This window comes from Strigops habroptila, chromosome 4 (genome assembly GCF_004027225.2).
Source record: "Strigops habroptila isolate Jane chromosome 4, bStrHab1.2.pri, whole genome shotgun sequence".
Taxonomy (NCBI): domain Eukaryota; kingdom Metazoa; phylum Chordata; class Aves; order Psittaciformes; family Psittacidae; genus Strigops; species Strigops habroptila.
The window spans coordinates 71,379,292-71,399,337 of NC_046358.1; the positions used below are offsets into that span (position 1 = coordinate 71,379,292).

The 20,046-nt window shown below is 38.5% G+C and overlaps 1 protein-coding gene across 1 annotated transcript in view; it reads left to right on the forward strand.

Annotated features, from left to right (window-relative positions):
- LOC115606411 overlaps positions 1–20,046 on the forward strand; it is a 91,812-nt gene that overhangs the window by 33,223 nt on the left and 38,543 nt on the right. The window contains exons 24-40 of the mRNA XM_032919866.1: positions 1,145–1,325; positions 2,459–2,614; positions 3,901–4,034; positions 5,007–5,165; positions 6,208–6,388; positions 8,461–8,672; positions 10,190–10,378; positions 11,283–11,422; positions 12,818–12,980; positions 13,090–13,176; positions 13,685–13,819; positions 14,186–14,305; positions 15,079–15,296; positions 15,868–16,061; positions 17,266–17,568; positions 18,332–18,561; positions 19,587–19,748. Of these exons, the coding sequence (XP_032775757.1) occupies positions 1,145–1,325; positions 2,459–2,614; positions 3,901–4,034; positions 5,007–5,165; positions 6,208–6,388; positions 8,461–8,672; positions 10,190–10,378; positions 11,283–11,422; positions 12,818–12,980; positions 13,090–13,176; positions 13,685–13,819; positions 14,186–14,305; positions 15,079–15,296; positions 15,868–16,061; positions 17,266–17,568; positions 18,332–18,561; positions 19,587–19,748 (2,964 nt within the window). The remainder of the gene's footprint in view (positions 1–1,144; positions 1,326–2,458; positions 2,615–3,900; positions 4,035–5,006; positions 5,166–6,207; positions 6,389–8,460; positions 8,673–10,189; positions 10,379–11,282; positions 11,423–12,817; positions 12,981–13,089; positions 13,177–13,684; positions 13,820–14,185; positions 14,306–15,078; positions 15,297–15,867; positions 16,062–17,265; positions 17,569–18,331; positions 18,562–19,586; positions 19,749–20,046) is intronic.

Consider the following 20,046-nt stretch of genomic DNA (forward strand, 5'->3'; position numbering starts at 1 on the left):
TAAAAGCACAGAAAAGAAAAGCAATGAAAAACACATACTGAAAAATAGTTCTGTCAGCAGTCCAAAGAGAAATTACCAGTTCTCTTTATTACATATTTTTGAGATAGACTCAGTGCTAAATTGTGTTTCAAAAGCTTTTAAGGCATGGCTTCTACAAGTAATCTAAAGCAATTTTTTCACATTCAGATGTACTCAAAGCTCTTGGGTTGCTTCCAGTGTTATGTCAGTAGAGGAGATCATATTGGGTTCATTATGTGCATATGGAGTCACACAGTTTTTCAGAGCCATATTCTGGCCATGCATAGACACTCTGAGTAAGCCCAGGCTCATTTCTTCACTTGTGTGGACTCTATAGTTGTAAGAATCTCTAAGATACTATTGTTTATATCACAGAATTTTATTTTCTTTTTAAAGCACTGGGGAGTAAGCAAGAGAATGCCAGTGTTTGAAATGAAAAAGCAAATAAAAATGCAGGTGGGAGTTTATCACTGAAACTTTACTGACATTTTTGTTTCTATTCCAGGACTTGAACAATTTTTTCTTTATGCACTTGATACCCATAGCAGGATGCAATGTCTTATGAGGGCCTCCTAAGCCAGTCAGTTTCAAACACTCTGCATTTTCCTACAGTGAGCACATTATTTAGCAGATTATATTTTTTTTTTTCCCTAGAGTAATATTTCAACAAAGACTTTTTGGATGTTTCTCATGAACCCAAACACTAATTAGCATTGCAGATTGTTTGCATCTAGTCCAACCTACATCTAGTTACCTCTGTGAGACTGCCAATATTTTCAGTAATACCATATTATTTTTTGGCCCAGTATTGTAACATTCTTGATGACTTCGGTCACTACTGAAGCCAGCAGGAGTTGAACGAAGTAGCATCTCACACCAACTGTGATTTTTGTGTAACTGGAAAAACAAATCCATCCTTCATTCCCATTATTTACCTACAACAAGTTTTATGATTTGGGAGATAGAAGTGGGGTTTGTTGGATGTATAGAAAAAATTCTCTTTTCTTCCTCTTCTCATTTCTGGAATGCCCACATGGAAACTATTGTTTTCTCAAATCTTAATCAATTTGTGCTGTTGAGTGGCTTGGGTTTTGGTTTTGTTTTTTTATTTGTTTGTTTATTCTAGGGAATGACAGATTTGCAGATGCTGGGTGGAGAGCAGAGATACGTGACCCAACTGGAGCTAAAGCTGATGAAGCAAAGCAGTCCTATCATTCTGTCAGGAAACATCACTAAACAACTTGGCAAGAAGATAGCTTTTTCAGTATCCCTGAATAATTTATTGAAGGATGCTGCATTTCTTTCAGGTTAGAGGACAATAAGTATTTGTCATATAAATGTAAGTTCTGGAGCCCTTATAAATTAGGTTTGCCTGGTTTTGGACATGTATTTCTAAAGTTCCTTTCAAATCAGTAAGACTGCTTTTTAAAATTACTATCTTTGATAAATTTGTAATAATATGTATTTCAGAATAAGAAGAATTATAAAACACCTTGGGATTTAAGTCTGGTTTAAATTACTGTGGAAGAGAGTGGAGGAAGTAAGATGTAAGGAATCCCACCTAACAATAAATGCCAAAACAATAACAGCTCTTAGAATATTTTCTGGGTTTCACTTTTGTTAGTACAGAACCATGCAGAGACATATATGTAGCTAAATGTCTCTTAAACTTGTTCTAAAAATCTTGAATTTTTTTTTTTCTCACAAATACACTAAGAGGAAAATGTAAGTATCAGAAAGAGGGCTTTACTATTTGTATGACATCATTTTTTTAAAGGTAAATTAATACAGTGGAATAAACCAATAATTTAATGTAAGGCTCTCATTTTTTTCATAGTATTTCTTACTCTAGTCTCCATGTGGTAAAGACATTGAAATGTCATAGGATTATGCAATGTTTCCAAGTAAAACTGGCTTTTAAGGAATGCAGAATGCCAGTTTGGTTTATGGGAGATCATCTTGAGGTGAAATCTTCATCTTTAGCTTTCACATGGATTGCCAGTGACTGTATCTAAAAAACAGTTCTGGTGTGATTTTAAACTCTTATCCCCTGAGAACTAGAATGCACCAATTCTGTTGCAAAGCCACAACCTTGCTCTGACTTATGTAGAAGGAAATACATGTTCATATGTTAGGTCTTAATTAATTAAAAGATCACTCTGTTTGTTAGAATTTATTTCCTTTTAGAAGCAGCTTTGACTGGATTCATTTCACTGAACTTTAAGCAGTAGCTGAGAAATATGGCTTACAGGCTGTATATGTAGTCAGAGGAAGACACTCGACATCCAGCTCTGTCTTTTTGTTTACTACACAAGGAGTACATCATGGGTTAGACAGGGTGAGACTGAATGCATTCACTTTTTCACACTGCAGCATTTCTTTTCTGGTTAAAGTAACTATGTGTTCTGCCACTGTGTAATCACTTCTATTCTTTTTGTAGTGTTTCTGGAGAAGAAGGTTGATGATAAGCTGAGACAATACTCGTTGGAAGGGGAGACTTACCTTCCAGGTGTTGTTGGACTTAGTGTCATCGGTCTTCTCCAGCAAACTGAAGGCTTATGGTCTCATGGTTTGAGGATAAAATACGGACTCCTAGGTACAGTGAAAAAGAGGGAAAGTAAAAGCATTTTGTTTGTCTCATTTTTCTGCAAGTTATTTGCCTGTATGATTGGGGCACTCTTAACATGAAAGATTTCACTTGATTTTTAAACTGTGATTTGAGACCTAGGGTGAGATTCTCTTTTCACTTGGATAAACTTTACTCTTTGATTCTGCATATAAAAAAGAGAGTTTGTTTTTCTAATGTGCTTTTCACAAGCATGTCCAATACTTGGCTTTTTTAGTGGGAATTGCTCCTAATTAATTTGTGTTCTCAAGTGTTAATACAAAATGAATGTTTGCATACGTACACATAAAAGTGGGGGACTCTTAGTAGGAAAGAGTTGGCTGTGCCCTCCAGGCTGCAGTGTATGAACTGTGCATTAATTTTATTGGATAAAGCAGGTGAACATCAGTAAGCTTATATCAAGGTAGTGAATACTTGTAGTAGCTAGTCATGATAAACATTGTAGGGTGATTGTATGTGTAAAGTATGTTGCACATTCAGAAAGACTGTAGCAATAGAAGTAGTAAAAGTTTTCTTAAACCTACACCAGTATGAGCCCATAATTTCACTAAAAATGCCATGCTGATCAGGGTTTTTTATACACAGACAGAAACATACCTGAACACTTACAACAGTATTGGATGATGTCTATCTATAGCTAGGTAAGTATGAATTTGCATACTTAGAGCCTAAGCCATACATATACAAACCCAGTTTGGCAACTGTTCTGCCTGAAGTGGTCTGCAGGCGATCCCTTGTAGAAGTAATCCTACTCATTGGTTAAGTTCAGGTATTAATAATTTCAGGTGTTAGAAACAGTGTTTTGACAACAACACTGTAGTAAAATGTGTCTAGATCTTGAGCAGATAGTGGAGATAATTCTTGAGCTGAACTTCATGGTAGTGCAGTTATGCCATTATTGGTACCAAACCGCACAAACTTTGGTCAGTACCTTTAGACTGCCAGATCTTTTACATGAATTAAATATCTACTTGTCTTATACTTTTTACTCTAATAGTGTTTTCATTTTCATGGGTGTAAATCACTTAGCAAATACAAACTCACTGTTCTTAAATGCAGATTAATTAAATATGTGCTTTCCTTTGGATTCATAGGATAAATCAATGAGAAGATATCTGTAAAAATTGACAAATCTCACTTTAATGTTTTTGAAAAAATAGAAACCTGGAAGCCAGCACTAGATTTGTGCTATTAACATTTTGAAAGTTTACTTCTGATTTGTCTGAATAGGTAACTTTGTGATTTAACTTGAACAGGAGAGGCAAAGAATCTTCATCATGAATGCAGTATGCGGCAAAAGATGAAAGTGGAGACAGGTGCACATGGCATGTACAAACTTGATATTGGACATGAATTTCACTGTGTGCAGACTCCAACCTATAATCACAAGGTAGAGATATTGATCAAAGCACTTATGTACTTGTGTACTGAGTATCCTTGTGTAACTCACATACTGAGGGGCTTAAACAGAGCAATGCCCAAGATGTCTTTTTTGGATCAGTCTTTTTCTGTTCATTGTGTTTCTCTTTGCTTTCTGTGTAGACAAAGATAACCAGTCCAGTAACTTGCTGCTAATTCGTGCAGTCCATTACAGCTGTGATGGAACTCTCCAGTGATGTTATTCTTAATGTAGTAATTTGCAATTAATGCAGAATGTTTGTTGTGAAAAAATTTGTTAGAAGTTTATGATTTATCTGTTTCTACCCTTGTAACTAAAAGTCAGTTTGCTTATTCTTCAGAAGTTTTATGTCTGGAAAGTAAGACATTTTACCATGTTCTGTATTAATTTTCTGGTCCAGATTTGTGTGCTTTCTTAGAAATTTCAATGTGTGTGACCCTTTCATGCACAAAAGCAGGTATGTTTAAAGTTTCATCCTTTACAGACGCCAAAAAGACAAAGGTTAATTTAAAGGCAAATCACCATTAATACTGGGTATTTGCTGCAGAACAGAGAGCTGGCTGAAGAATAAGCTTCTCAATTAAAGGGAAATTTTGTATCCTTTCAGATCTGGTTTTGGTCCGAGTTGGACTGAAGCCAAGAAGTGTTAGGATTTCCTGTGAGCAGGATCTTGCCAGGCTTTGCAGCTGCCCAGTGAATCTATGTGGGCCGGTCCATCCAGTACCTGAGTCCAGTTACCTTAGCTTTTGAGAAAAGCAATTTGGCTGGAAGCCCATAGAATAAAAATTTGGGGCTTTGTACACTGAATTTCTTTCTTCTGGTGAAATATGATTTTTCTTTGGGAAGCTTGCAACCCTTTCTGCTTTAGTCTTGCTTGCTACTTGGGAGTATTTCTACATGCAGTTAACTGCAGTGAATAAAAGAGCCTGGTTTACAGGAAAAAGGTGGTTTTCTGTTCATTAGGTTCACCTGAAACATGAAGCAAGTGCATCTTGGCTTTCCTCCCAGATGGAAATTAGCTATGGAAAACACTGGGATGAAATAAACAACAAGAAGAAACTGCTGATGAGCCAAGCGTTTAAGAACAGTTCCAGTTCATCTCTAGTCAGCTATTTCATGGAGGTAATCATGTGTTGAAGAGTAAGACCTTCACTTCAAATGTTTAACAGACAAAGTAAAAGAAAATTTGGGATGAATTTGTTTATTAAGACTTCTTTTTTAATTTTTTTTTTCCTGTGTTTTATACTAATAATATAAGTCAGATATCCAAATCTACTAAGTTTGAGTTAGGTACAGACTTAACCCAAGCTTGTATAGCTCACTGATGTTTAAAATGAACAAGAGAAAGCAGGTAGATGAATTTTTCAAGTACTATAAGTGTTTGGGTATAGTGTGGCCTGAGGTTTTTGCAGGTTTTCCAGAGATTATTAAGGTTGCTTTTCTTACCCAATGTGGAAGAAAAGTGCAGTTTATAATAACTCAGAATATTACAGCATTTAGGTGGAAGTTGGTATGGACCTGGGTTTTGTTGGTTTTTTAGGTTTTTTAATAAATTGATTTCTGGATCAGTAAAACATTTTCCCATGTAGTAAGGTATAACTAAAAACCTCAAAGAGAGTTTATGCCTTCTTTTGAAAGCACATTCTATGGGCTACAAAAAGAAAATAAGTATTTATATTGGCATACCCTCTTATCTTTTGTTTTAGTTGTAAAAAGTTCTTACAGATATTCCAGAAACTATTCCTGTAAATTTCTGTGATATTAGAAGTTGCAGGTCTCCTCTGTTACTTTCCTAGATTAGGTAATAGTTTTCTGAGGTGGGTTGTTATTATTCTCTTTCTCTGTGGAGTACTTGTAAGCATAAAATTTATCCGCGATTCCAGCATAGACTGACCTAGATTTTTTTTTTTTCAGCAAAGTAAATGATCTAAAAATTAGTGGGAATTTTCCTTTTTGAATCCCCAATAGATGTAACGAATGCATATTAAAGAAACCCCAATCTATAATTGCCCAGTATGCATGAAAAGCTGTCAAGTGAATGGCAAATGTGCAGAGCAGAGATGCTGCTAATGAGCTTTCTGTTACTCTGTATGTGTGTGTTAGCTTAGACAGCCCTGAAGATAGAATCCTGTTTTTATTTAAATTTGCTTAACCTGTTTTCCAGTTTACCATGCAAGTCCTGGAAAAACAGGTGAATTATAGAACCCAGCTGCAGCACTCGTACACCTCTCAGGTTTATTTGCAGAGCAGCACCAACTTTGAGGTGCAGTACAATGACCGCGTGCCATTCATGGCTGGGCTGCAGTGGAAAGACGCATCCAGAAATGGCCTGAAGAAGTGGGAAGGTGAAGTATCACAAACCATTTCAAGTCAGTGATAAGAAAAGCAGGCATTGAAAGTTGCTGCTGGGATTTTGTTAGGTAGTTTTGTGTGGGTGTAACAGTCATAGAAATACTGGTTGGAAGAGGCAGACCCTGGAGGCTCTCGAGACCAGCCTCTTATTCCATCAGGACTGTTCCTAACAGTAGATCACATCTGCTGTAGCTTTGCCTAGCAGAGGTTTTGGAACCTCCAACTTTCCACAGCCTAACTGGCTAGCCTCTTTCAGCAATTTCTTAGCCTCTCAAAGTGCAATTTGTAGCCATTGTCCATTGTATTGCTGCCTCTTTCAGAGAGTTTGTGTTCCTCATCTTTGCCATTTACTTTTAAGGTAGCTGTAGGCAGCTATAGATTCCCCTGGTCTTTTGGCAGACTAAACAAGCCTGCTCTTTCTTTTCTTGTCACAGGTCTTGTGTAGGCCCTTTCCCATCATAGCAGCCTTCTGCTGTAGCCTTTCTGGTTTCTCACCATCCACCTTGATCTGGGTGCTCCCAACCCAGATCCAGTGCTGCATTCATAACCTCTCCTGTGCTGTGCAGAGTGGGATAACTTTGTCTGATAGCTGTACTCCTAATGTAGACTAGTAATGTCCTGTTAGCTTTTGACTGAGATACCTGACGAAGAAAATTCTTTACTCTTGAAACATGCAACAAACATTGACTCTATCATCTGAAAAACACTGCATCACATGAAGCCAAATGACCAAAAAATTATTTCTTATTGAATTTCATTTGACATTTCTTCACATGGCAATTAAAAAGCTTATGGCCAAAGATACAGGAAAGCACTAAAAATTATGCATACAGAAACATCTTACTGAACTTAATGCAGCATGAAATTGTTCAGTGGGCCAATTTAAACACTTTGGTGTGAAAATACACAGCATAAAAGCATGTTTCACTGTCTTTACTAGTTGAGATAATGAAGGAAAAAAAAAGGAGACACTATTTCAAATATTAAGAAAAAAAGAAGCAAAACAAAACAAAAATCAAGTAGAAAGTGATAAAGTTTGTTTTAAGAACATTAGAAAATGAGACACTGAGCAGAATTCTAACGGTGCATTTTAAGCTATAAATTGTGTGTATTTATGGATATTTTTAAAAAATCACATTTATCATAGGCCTTTTGCTTCATAATGTACAGCAGGGGGTAGGCCTTTATAATAATAAGGCATATTTTACATTTTTAGAGGCCTTTCTCAAATAGGGGTTTTTACCAATGGTGTGCCAAAAATCATTTTTCTGACATTTAGTTCTTAAGATAGATAGATTGGATGCCACTATGATTTATGCTTCAGTGGATTAAGCTGTATAAATCAGGGTAATGACTGCCTCAGTGTGTAGATTTGCTGTTGAGATTTATTTTCTTCAAATCTAATATACACCATATGTGCAAAAACTTTGATCAAGGTGAAACAAACTGAGGTTAGATTAATTCTGAAGTTTTAAAAACTTGGAGAATACTTTGTGAGTGTCTGTCACTGAAGTGTATCACAATGAGTGAATGGTGTAATTTGATAAATAACCAGCACTATTTCGATAGTCTGCTGGTGAAATTTCACCAGCTTGTCAGATAGAAACATTCTGAACTGTCTATAAACTAGTTTCCAAAATAACCTACAAATCTTGTTCAAAATGCGTGTATTGCAGGGTTGAATTTCAGTGTTGGCCCATGTCAGAACAGCTTTGATTAAGGTGATTGTAATTATGCAAATAATGGTTACAAACTTACAGTTCAGGTAAATATTTCACGTTTTGTTGCAGATTATGCAGTAGAACCCGTTCCTGGTGCCAGTTAGAGACTGGATTTCATTAATTTCCGTTTATTAACAAACCTCCCTATGTGTTACACTATGAGGCATGTTATGCTAGTAAAGGACATACATTTCATTATATACCATCCAGGAAGAGAATAGGTTGAGAGTAGTATTTTAGCTTCATTCTGAAACCCCAGCATCTTGGCAGCTTTGTTGCAGAGTTAGAGAGCAGGTAGCTTGAAATCTCACTTTTCTGCCAGCTTTAATATGTGTTCCTTCCAGGTGGATTAAATATAGACACCCCATGGCTATATCTGTATGCAGCTCACAAACTACATCAGCCTCAGCATTCTGCTTATTTGTTGACTATGGAGCTGACAACTGGAAAATCTCTCTCTATTAAGAATCTCGTAGTGGAACTATTATATAAAGATCAAGGCAATGAAAAGGAAGGGAAAGTTCACATTTACACGCCAGGTGCCACCTACCTACAGGTAAAGAACATGATGCTTCCTATAGTATATGGCTTTGATGATAGAGCTTTGTGACAGATGCCAGACAGAACTGTTATCGTGCTGAACTAACACTTGTTCAGCATGCTGCGTGAAGCAGCTTGTTTGAGAAACTCATGCATTATGTGCCAGCTTATGCGAAAGGATTTTGAAATGTTTATGTTCACCCATTCTCTGTGCTTGAATGACGAGCAGCTTGCTCTGGGACAGATGAATCAGCACAGCCAGTGTCTTTTTATTAGCTTTGAAAAAAACCCTGAGGAGAAGGACTTGGAGGTGTTGGTTGACAAGAAGCTCTCCCATGACCCAGCCGTGTGAGTTTGAGCCCAGAAACTGCATCCCCAGAGTGTGAGCAGCAGGACAAGGGAGGGGATTCTCCCCCTCTACTACACTCTTGGGAGACCCTCCCCATGCAGTCCTGTGTCCAGCTCTGGGGCAACAACACGAGAGGGACATGGAGCTGTTGCAGTGAGTCCAGAGGAGGCCATGGAGATGCTGCAGGGGCTGGAGCAGCTTTGCTCTGGAGATAGGTTGAGAGCTGGGCTTGTTCAGCCTGGAGAAGAGAAAGCTCCAGGGAGACCTCAGAGCAGCTTCCAGTGCCTAAAGGGGCCAACAAGAAAGCTGAAGAGGAGCTTTGGGTAAGGGCATGTAGTGACAGGACCAGGAGGTATGACTTTACACTGTCAGAGGGGAGATTGAGATGAGCTCTTAGGCAGAAGCTCTTCCCTGTGAGGGTGCTGAGGTGCTGGCACAGGTTGCCCAGAGAAGCTGTGGCTGCCCCATCCCTGGCAGTGTTCAAGGCCAGGTTGGACGGGGCTTGGAGCAACCTGCTCTAGTGGAAAGTGTCCCGGCCTGTGGCAGGGGGTTGGAACTGGATGAGCTTTAAGGTCCCTTTCAGCCTAAACCAGTCTGTGATTCTAAGTTTTCTCCTAATTTATTTTAGACTGTTCTATGCAACAGAGGTGTAAAACTGATTTCATCACAGTTGCTGTGCATTAAGCAGTATGATAAACCTGTCACTATGCAAAGTGTAGATTTGTCTTGAAGAAACTTAACTTCTTATCTGCCTCTCTATAAATGACATAAGAGCTTAGAAATTTTGTCTTTCTTTTAGAATCCACTGCAGTTGTCTAAATCTTTAACTTAGCTTTATGTTTAAGGTGTTCCTTTATTCTGAACTGCAGCTTTTCCTCTTTAGATCACTGCTGGTTCAGGCACAGTATGGAGGATTGTGAGAAACATTCTTGATTGAGAAAAAATGTTTATCAACCGTTTTCTTTTAAACTATTTAGATTTTCCTCTCCCTTGCTTAGAGGGGATAAAATAAACTTCGAGATCTTTGTGGCAGTTCAGAATATTTTGGTAACTCAAGAGCTGCACACTATTTCTAATAGTTCTTGTAATCATCGTCTCCAAGAAAATGCATTCATTTCACCTCTGTGCTGTGCTGCTGTCTGTCCTAACTCAGCCAGAATAACGTGTTTGCCTTTGTTTTTCAGGCATCTACATTTAATCATCTTGGGAGGAATGTTCTGCATAGCTATAGTGAAATGATATCCCTGTGGAATCAGCTTGTGAAGAATGAGATTCATTTGGAGAATAATGAACGAGCCAAGTTTCTCTGCTTTAAGATAAAGAGTACAAAACAGGAATTTAACTTCACAGCCAGCTATCAGAATCTGCCAGTGGTAAGAAAGAAGTACAAATGCAATTTCTTTGGCTCAGCTCTGTGTTTTTCAGGTCTGCCACCTTTCTGGAGATGTTATTGCTGGTGTTGAAACTTAAACACTTCTAGTGTTGTTTCTGTTTCTGTCTGTTTTGACAATCTGCTGTGTAAAACTATGTTCAAAAAGAAAACAAACAGAAACTTGTGTGGTGTATTTTTGAGTACTCACCTACTTGGGAGGCCAACAGAAAGCCAGGGAGGAGAGGACAACGAGAGACCACATTGCTAGAAAAAGTGATGTGTAGATGTGATTACTTAATGTTGATGCAGATGTATGGCAGGTGTGGAAAATTCTATTGTCTTGAAGAATCAAAATACCTTGCCTGCTAGTGAACGTAGTGCCACCTTTGGTTTATATGCTGTTTTAGCCTTTACATCCTTTCCAATCTTAAAATCATTTTTGCTTTTCTTGATGCCAGCCTGGCTGGCTGCAGCACAGGAAGAATAATCAGCAATTTGTCCTCCAAAGAGATAGTTTGATCAGTTTGGTCAGTTCCTTGCAGGACATCTTAAAACAAAAAGTGTTTTTCAAGTCATAGGGTTCCATGCTTTGAAAATCTAATTACTTTTTGTATGTAAATGTACTGATACCAGAGCTAAAGCTTGCTCATATTGCAAATAGGTTACACTCAAGTGATACATTATTGGGCATTTGTCTTCTGCTGAAGTCAGTTTTCTACATAATTTAATCCTATATAAATGGAGATCAGGATTTAAACTGAAGTAGAAAGGGGTTGATCTGTGAACTGACAGCCTTGCTGCAGCCTGTTGAACAATGTGGTTTGTATGTTGATGTTCCTGAGTATGAAAGAAGTAAATCTGATGCAATTATCCTTTCCTCTTCCGGTCTCGTGATCTGAGTGTAGCCTAAGAAGACAAACTTTTCTGTAAAGACCGTATGGAGAGATTATAAAAGGCTGCCTGTCATGCTACAGTTTGAAGGCCAGATAGAAGAACTGAAGAAGGAGAAGATGCTCTATCAAAAACGTGGAACCCTCTATTTCAGGTTCAGTAGTTGAATTGTTATTATCTCTGAAGATTGTTTTGGCCTAAATTTTATGTGCATTGTGATGCCCTTGGGAAATGTTCTGGGCTTTACAAAGTGGAAGTGCCATGTATACAGAGCCTGTGCTTCCTCCTATCTGGCTCTCAAAACTTGCTTGAGCACGTGGACTTCATGGGCTAGTTATTTGCATCCATTATTTTTTGCCCTCTTCACTGAAATGATAGTGAATAAAGTTGTCAAAGGCAACAGGCCATGTATGCTGTGGCAACGTGTTTGTTGGCAACTCTATTAGGCATCTAGCCTCCTTTCATGAAAACAGCAGGATTTAAGGTGTGTCCAAACTTCGAAGTGATGAGAAGTTCCAAAACTCAGATCTGATCCTGTGTGCCATCCAGATGCCTTTTTTCTAGTTCTTAGGAATAAGATAGTCATTCTAAAGACAAAGGTTTCCCTCTTAAAACATAACAAATGCTCTTGTTTATATTTTGGAACATTTCAATTTCCTGATGAGAATGAATGCACTGCTTCTAGATATTGGCTGGCTCTGAAAGTTCTCTCTTCATTACCCATTATCAAAACACAGCTTGAACGCCTTGGTAAAAATGTATGCTCAGACTTGAGACATCTGGAATCCTCTCTGGGGACATCTCAGCTTTCTTAAGGCATAGTAGGGTCAACAAGAGTGCACAGGCTCCCTCAGGAGCCACTGTACATCTTGGAGATAGTTAAAAAATAACGAGATGTCTTTTCAGTAGTGGAAAAAATACCTAAATGAAGAACAAAGAGCTGTACCAGGCAGCCTGACATGTATAAAGGCAGTCCAGTGCCTGCTTATAAAAGTTACGCATTTTTCCAAGAAACCCAGCTAAGTTAAATGTGCAGAAATATTTAATGAAGTCCATAAACCATGAAACTACTCCAAGAACCATGTAGTGGCTGAACATCTGTTGCATAGGATTCTTGGCATGCAGATACTGTTTCCACAGAGAGTATAAAATGTGGTTGATAGTGAGATTTTCAAAGCTGCCATAAGCTTTTGGACACTGTCCCTGTTGGAAATTGTCTTGGCCATGCAGGTATATAAAGTGTGTATACTGTTAATGCATGTCAGAATTTTAGAGCATTACTCTCTTCCATGCCCTTCCAAGCCTTTCCGGAATCCGGGATGGAAACTCTGTTCAGAAATTCTGATAAATGTGTGTGGCTTGTATGAAGTTGCAATTATGCGCTAGTATTTTCTTAGAGGTTCTAGTCCTATGTGTTTTGCTTCTGTACCTGACACCCTGATGGTATCTGCAGCTGAAAATTTAGCAGTTCAAGTTGAACTCTATATGATTTCTTTCTGTAGTTGTCTGTCAAAATCTTTTATACTGCTTAATCCTTGTTTTGTTCCAGGCATCCTTTCAAAGTGCCCATTTTGCAGAGCTTCTTTCTGCAGGAGATGTTTACTGTTGACAAAAAGCAAAAGCACTATTTAATGGAAACAAAAGTCCTGATAAATGGGGTGGAGGAAACAGTTCAAACTCTTACACTTGGTTACCAACCTGAAAACCCCTATGTGAGTTATACAAGGATTTCCTTTAATCTGGCATATAAAAAAGCCAGCAAATGAGTGATTTACTGTATATATCTTATGTTCCTTGCATTTCCTCTCAAACTTTTTTTAGATTTGTGCTGGCTTAATTCATCCATATAACTACAAGTTGTTGCCCAAAGAAGTTGAAATATGCATTTTAACTCGAAGTCACCAAAATGTGAGTAAATTTCCCATTAAATTCAGTTAGTAGGAGAGATTCATTACCTATTCATTTACAGTGTATTGTCTTTTCATTCCTATCTTGCTTCTCTTTAGCTTCTCACCATGTAAATGCTGCACGCAAAAGGCCCAAAGGGCAGTAATGTGGTTGGTGCCTCCCTAATACAATGTTTCGTATCATAATATATAATCATACATTGTGTGGTAATGTATTATAAGAATACTTAATGTATTCTTTTTAAATACTATTATGCATTAATATTATCAAGTATGGGGAAGGAATGGATTCAGGGTTTTCATCCTTATCTAGGTGTATCTATTCATCTTTCTTACCAAACACAGTTATTTTTTTCCTGCTTTGCTCATTTTTCATTCTGACAATCCACAATACAATAGCTTGCAACACTTTCATTTTTCATAATATGTAGGGGTGACTTCTCTCATCTTTCATAATATATAGGGTTAATATTCAATGTAATTTGCTTATTTACATTCTTAACATGTAGTTGAAGCATGAGCTTGAGACTGCCTTGAAGGTCAATCAGGAAGATGTTCTCAGCTTTTTGGGGAGATATGAGGACAAATCCAGTGAGGCAGATTTTAGACATCTTTTACACATGGATGTGACACATTCATTCCAGGTATTGGTGCATTTCATTTATGGCATTTTATTGGTGGTTGTCTTACTGCGTTGTCTTTAGAATTGTAATTGTTTTATGCTTTTAACTTTCCTAGTTCAATAAAGTCCTGGCCCTCACAAAAACCCTAGGTATTTCAGCAGATCACATCATATTTTATATCAATCTGTCTTACAAGAAAGACACTGACCTTTCATTTTCATACTTTTTTACCATGGTTGGTTTATTGTTCAGTGTCTTTGGGTAAAATTGGTAAAATTCTGTTCACTCATTTGCTTATATGCATCCTTCACTTAATGCTAAAGTTCAAAAATCAAATCACAAGATGGGAATGCAATGATTATGTTTACAGTTTGCTTTGTCAAATAGCTTGAGTTTCCACAAGCAATGGACCTAAGTGGAGAGCTGTTTTCCAGGCAGACTAAACTGGAACACTTTGACTACAGTGTGAGTGTAAAAGCCATCATCAACAAGAACATGTCTTCACAGGTCAGTTCCCTGATTATTACAGTCTTGTTGCTTGAAGTTGTGGCTTTTGCAGTTCATGCACTCAGACCAATATTGAATCTCTGGAGAGTTGCATGCATTAGAAATGCATGTCAATCTGGGAGCTGTTTAACTTTGTGCTATAAATTGCTCTGCAACTACTTTCAAGCATGGGAACACAAATATATCTGTATACTACAGAGTTGGTCAACTCATAAGGAATTCAAGTGAAGTGTGAATCATTAGGGAAACAGTTTTATGGTTAGAGTTTGTTCTAGCTAGATGGCTACATCCAGCTGGAGTAGGTGGCCTGTGTTTTGGCTGAAATTCAGAAAACTCTGAAAGTTGAGTTAAAATGTACTTAAAATTCAGCGTAGTTTATAATTTCTTTTTGAAAGCTCTAGCACGGTGTCAGGCTTATGTGCAGAATCAGCTGCCATCTGTAGCTTTTGTTATCAATTCAGAAGGTGCTTTCTCTAGGATTAACTTTATCCTGTGTGGTGTGCTGAGGTAAAGACAGGGAGATCACTTACCCATTACCTTCACAGACAAAACAGACTGAACTTGGAAAAATTAATTTAATTTATTGCCAAATAATAATGATGTTCAATGGTGAGAAACAAAGACGAAAAATAAAAGTACCTTTTTCCCTCTGCTTTTCCTTGATTTTTCCCAAGCCCAACTTGTTGTCTGCAGTCTTATTCCTCAAACTGATGTTTCAGTATTCTGTATTCTGATTTGAGATTCTTAAGGTCCTGTTCTTTTTCTCTGTGTAGGCCCAGGCAGCCCTAAAGAGTTATGGTGAGAGCAGTTTCAATAGCTCTTTTTACCTGCATTCCGATGGAAGGGACATGCTGATGCTGGAGATTGATATGAACAATGAAAACAGGAAAAAAACCAGAGTTGTTGAATTGAGGGCTTTCCTCCATCAGGCAATCCTGACAAATCCAGAATCAATACAATGCCGGCTCATGGGCAAAGTATTTCCTTCAAGGTAGAGATACCAGAATCTTGTTCAATAGAGGAGCTAGAGTTTTCTGTAATATGTATTTAGAAGTAGCTACTTTCATATAGCTGTAGCAGAAGCCACTGAGGAAATCCCATTTCATGTGTTATCCCTGTTACGGAAATATTTCTGCTCTTTGTTTCATAAGTTGGTGTAATAAGTTGTGTTCATGTGTTCTAGTTGCTTTCCTAGGGCTTTGTGTGGAGATAACTTGAATGAACCGTTGGTAATGTAATATTGGTTTTAGATCAACAGTTCCAAGAAATTTGAAGATAAATCAATCTGCCAACCTGTGAGGCTTTACTGAATAGTTTTCTAAACATCTGATGAATAACATGTACTCATTGCAAGGCATGTGATTCAATGATTCCCAACACCAGAACAAGTGCCCAGAAAGTCTGTGGAATCTCCATACTTGGAGATACTCAAAACTTGGCCACACGTGCTCCTGAGCACCCTGCTTTCATTGATCCTGCTTTGAGTGAGACAGAGGTTGTCTTGACAATAATGAATTAACCATAATAATAAGATGTTACTATTTTTATCTCTCTCTTTTTAGACTTTTGATATCTTCTGAGATGAAGCTTAATGAAAATAGGCTTCACGTGGATTTGATGGGAGCCAGGGAGCAGAAAGTTGGTTTTGTTTTGTCCTTATATGGAAAAGTCCAACACACATTTGCTGGATTAAAGGCCATACCTCATCATCTTTCACTGAATGGATTACTGAAGTGCAAAAACAACATTCATGATGGTACTTTTTTACTTTATCTTTTGCCGCTAAGTCTGCAGCTGTCTGAGGAAGCTTCTTAACTCTAATGTATTTCCTTACTGAACTGCATACTGCATTCAACTCCGGGGCCCCCAACATAAGAAGAACATGAACTTGTTGGAGTGAGTCCAGGGGAGGCCATGGAGATGCTGCAAGGGCTGGAGCACCTTTGCTCTGGAGACAGGCTGAGAGAGCTGAGCTTCTTCAGCCTGGAGAAGAGAAGGCTCCGGGGAGACCTTAGAGCAGCTGCCAGTGCCTAACAAGGCTACAAGAAAGCTGGAGAGGGGCTTTGGACAAGGGCCTGTAGGGACAAGACAAGGGGAATGGCTTTAAACTGACAGAGGGTAAATTTAGGTTGGATATAAAGAAGAAGTTGTTCCCTGTGGGGGTGGTGAGGTGCTGGCACAGGTTGCCCAGAGAAGCTGTGGCTGCCCCATCCCTGGCAGTGTTCAAGGCCAGGTTGGACACAGGGGCTTGGAGCATTCTGGTCTAGTGGAAGGTGTCCCTGCCTGTGGCAGGGGTTTGGAACTGGGTGAGCTTTAAGGTCCCTTCCAACCCAAACCATTCTATGATTCTGTGTGTAATAGAGAAGAGAATAATTGGCATGCAAAATGAACTGTTAGTGTGTTAAAACTACTTTTCAGTGAACTAACATAGATCTATAATTTTTATTTTTTCACTGATTGAAGGAAGTGGTGGGTGGCATCTTCCCTATGCAGGTCTTCTGTAATTGGGGGGGTGGAGGAAGCTGACTTCAGGCCCTTACTCTTCTGAATGGCTCCATAGGTGGAGTAGGTCACTGCCGAGCTCCAGAGGGATTGGTTAACCTGGAGTTACACAAGTATATTGATCATAGTCGCACTGTAAATTTTCCTTCAGAAGGCAGTGCAGTGTAGTCTGTGGCCTAAAGGCACAAGCAGCTTGGTGAAGAAAAAGAAGCAGCTGCCAAAATTAATAATACGTAATTTGTTTTAAACACAGACACTTATAGTAGTAGAGAAACTCTCTCTCAACAATAAACTGGTTTGCTCTCTAGATTAGGCTAAATGATCTATTATAACAAGTGGAAATTCTTTTATTTCCTACTGCTATTAAATTAATGGCTAGTTTACATGTTGCTTATAAAAATCTGGTTATTTCTGTCCCGAAGGACTCTCTCCACAGTAACCATTTCTGCCTGTTACAGGTAACATCAATGTGATGGTCAACAAAACACTATATGGGCTCCATCTCAGGAACAGAAACGTGTTTGGGAATACCACCGTACACAATATCACTTTTGCTATGTTTCACAATGGCAGTCAGGCAATCCCTGTGGAGGCAAAACTGAAAGGACACCTGGAGCTGAGCAAAGAGATGAAAAGGGGGCTGGCTAGCTTCCAGGTGGATGAGAAAGCCCTTTCTGTAGATTTTTCCAATATCATGGGTCATGGGCACAGCAGCTTCAGTGGGACTTTCACACATAATATCAGCTTTTTGAAAAATGCAGGTAGGAAGAAAACTGACTTGATGATGTGGTGTAACCAGATGAATTCATCTAAGTGAGTGGAGACCAGTGGAAATAGATGGGTTGCATTTGCTCACATAAGAAAAAAATGTAATCCAGTTTTAGCAACATTCTTTTTAATATTGTTGACAAAATACAACAAAATGGATACAAAGCTATTTACAAACTCTTTGAACTACTTCAGAGTAAATTATTTCTCTCTCGTACATATTTATTCTTGCATGCTGATCAGTTCCTCTAAGCATATTTTATGACTGTTTTAATTTGAGCCAGAATTGAAACATTGAAGACTAAAATATGCCAAGTGTTGTTTCCTAAGCAAAACTGAGGGTTTTCATGACCTGAAGTTATCAAGAATTTTGAATGGGTAAATTGCCTTTGTCCTTTTGGACTGAAGAAATCTGTTTTGAAACTTTCTAACAGCTGAATACTGGAGTTGGGCACAATACCCATTGATAGATATTCTTTATTAAGAAAAGAAAAATCCTTGACTTCCAAAGTCTCCGTGCCACATTTTAATATAACAGTCCCTGTTTAATATGATTTTCATATGGTGGGTAATGTCCACTCTTACTATAAATAGCAGTAAGTGCAGCTAACTGGATGATCACAGTTTAAAAAAAGGTCTGTCTTTCCTTATGAAAAACTATAGAAGGTTTTTTTTAATCTGTAATGCATCTGCTCTGTATTTTACAGGGGCAACCCAGAAATATTGTTTTGATTTTGCTTCCTTCCCTGTCAATAGGATTGCCCTTGGATGGCATTGTTACTGCCATGCGTGATCATGACACAAGAAATCACACCATTACTATAGTCCTTCAGAGTGGCAGTGAAAGGATTACCACTGTGCTTGGAGGTCACAGACTGTCCACAGAGCCTCCTAAATCCCAGTTATCTGTAAGTTTAAAGCACAACATCTCAAAGATAAAGGAACATGGGATCCCTTTTATTGTGGAAGCTGCTGGCTATTATGAGGTGAGTTCTGCCTGTGATTATTTAATTCCTGACAGAACTATTTCTAATAATGTAGGTTATTCCTGTGCACGTTATTCCAAAAGCATCTGCTTTTTTGAGGTGTCCTAAATTACTGTGCGAAAGAAAGGTGTTTCCTGGCTACTTGTCATGCTGTGTACCTGTCATCTGAAGTCTTGGAGCTGAATCTAGACTAAATGAGATGCTGCATTCGTTTCTCATTTAAGTGAAGTGCTTTGCTGCATACGATCAGGAGTCTTGTCCGATTTGATTTTCCCCCTGTAAATGGGAAGCAGACTGGCAGACCTAATAAATGTAGCCGTTAGGTGTCAGTGAGCCTAGGTGCTGCATTGCATCCCGTACTGGATTTAACTAGTTCTGATGGCATCCTTTGGATGTCTGCTAAAGAGCAGAAGACTGTATAGCATTGCTTTCCATTTGGAAATCTCTACTTACAGAAGCATCACAGATCATGTTTCCTGGTACAGTGTTGCTTGGCCACTCTTCTCTCTATCAGCATTTCTGCTATAGATCTGTGAATAACATACAGCTATTTTGTATCTCAAAATATCGTTCCATAAAAGAAGGGTTCAAACATTTCACTTGTTCTACCATATGCTGGAAGGCTCAAGTCACTAACATACTAGCATTTGCGGTGGGTTCAGCCACTGTGGTACAGGGAAACACAGGTGTTTGGAGGAAGAATTCTGTACACTTACATTTGCCCCGCTTACTAGTAGTTTCACTGTTTAATCATGTACGCCTTAGGACTCAAATCCTCCAGGGTACTAAATGCTCTCGGTATGTTTTGGAGCCAGAAGGCATTATTGGTGCACAGCACTTGGAAGGTCTAGCATAACAGGAAAATCTCTATTTGAAATGAAGCCACTTTGCACTTTTATTTTACTAATGCTACTGCCCTGACACAGGCTGTGGTGTTTAAGCATGGTGAAATATACTCTGCCTTTGCCAGTTATTGTTGGGATGTTGTTTATTTCTTTCTATTATTTTGTTTCTCTTGTGCATAGAATTTCACCAAAAAGATTGCTGCAGGGATAACAGCCACAGTGGAGATGGAACAGCTCAAAGTTGAAATAGAGAAGAAAGCCACTGGCAGTGCTATGGAAATTTCTCTTTCACTTCACCACGATGTGGAAGGACTGATTTACATTGTTCCACGTGTACTAGAGGTTAGCAGAAATCTTGCTATGTAGTGTATTTAATGGAGTTTTCTGCTGTACATTCTCAACTCTTCAGATTTACTGCTTGAGAACAAGCTAGCAGGTCAGAGGGAGAGAGATTTTTGTTAAACAAGACCAGTGCAGAAAGCCTAAAAACTGTTTGCTTAGCAATGAAGAGCAGGTTTTCCAGATGAGGCAGGTGACGAAACATTCATGTCATGAAGCTGGAGTAGGTATTGCCCAGGCATAGTAACATGCAGCCCCAGCTTCACCATACTGCTAAAGCAGGGTTTGCAGGTGAATGACA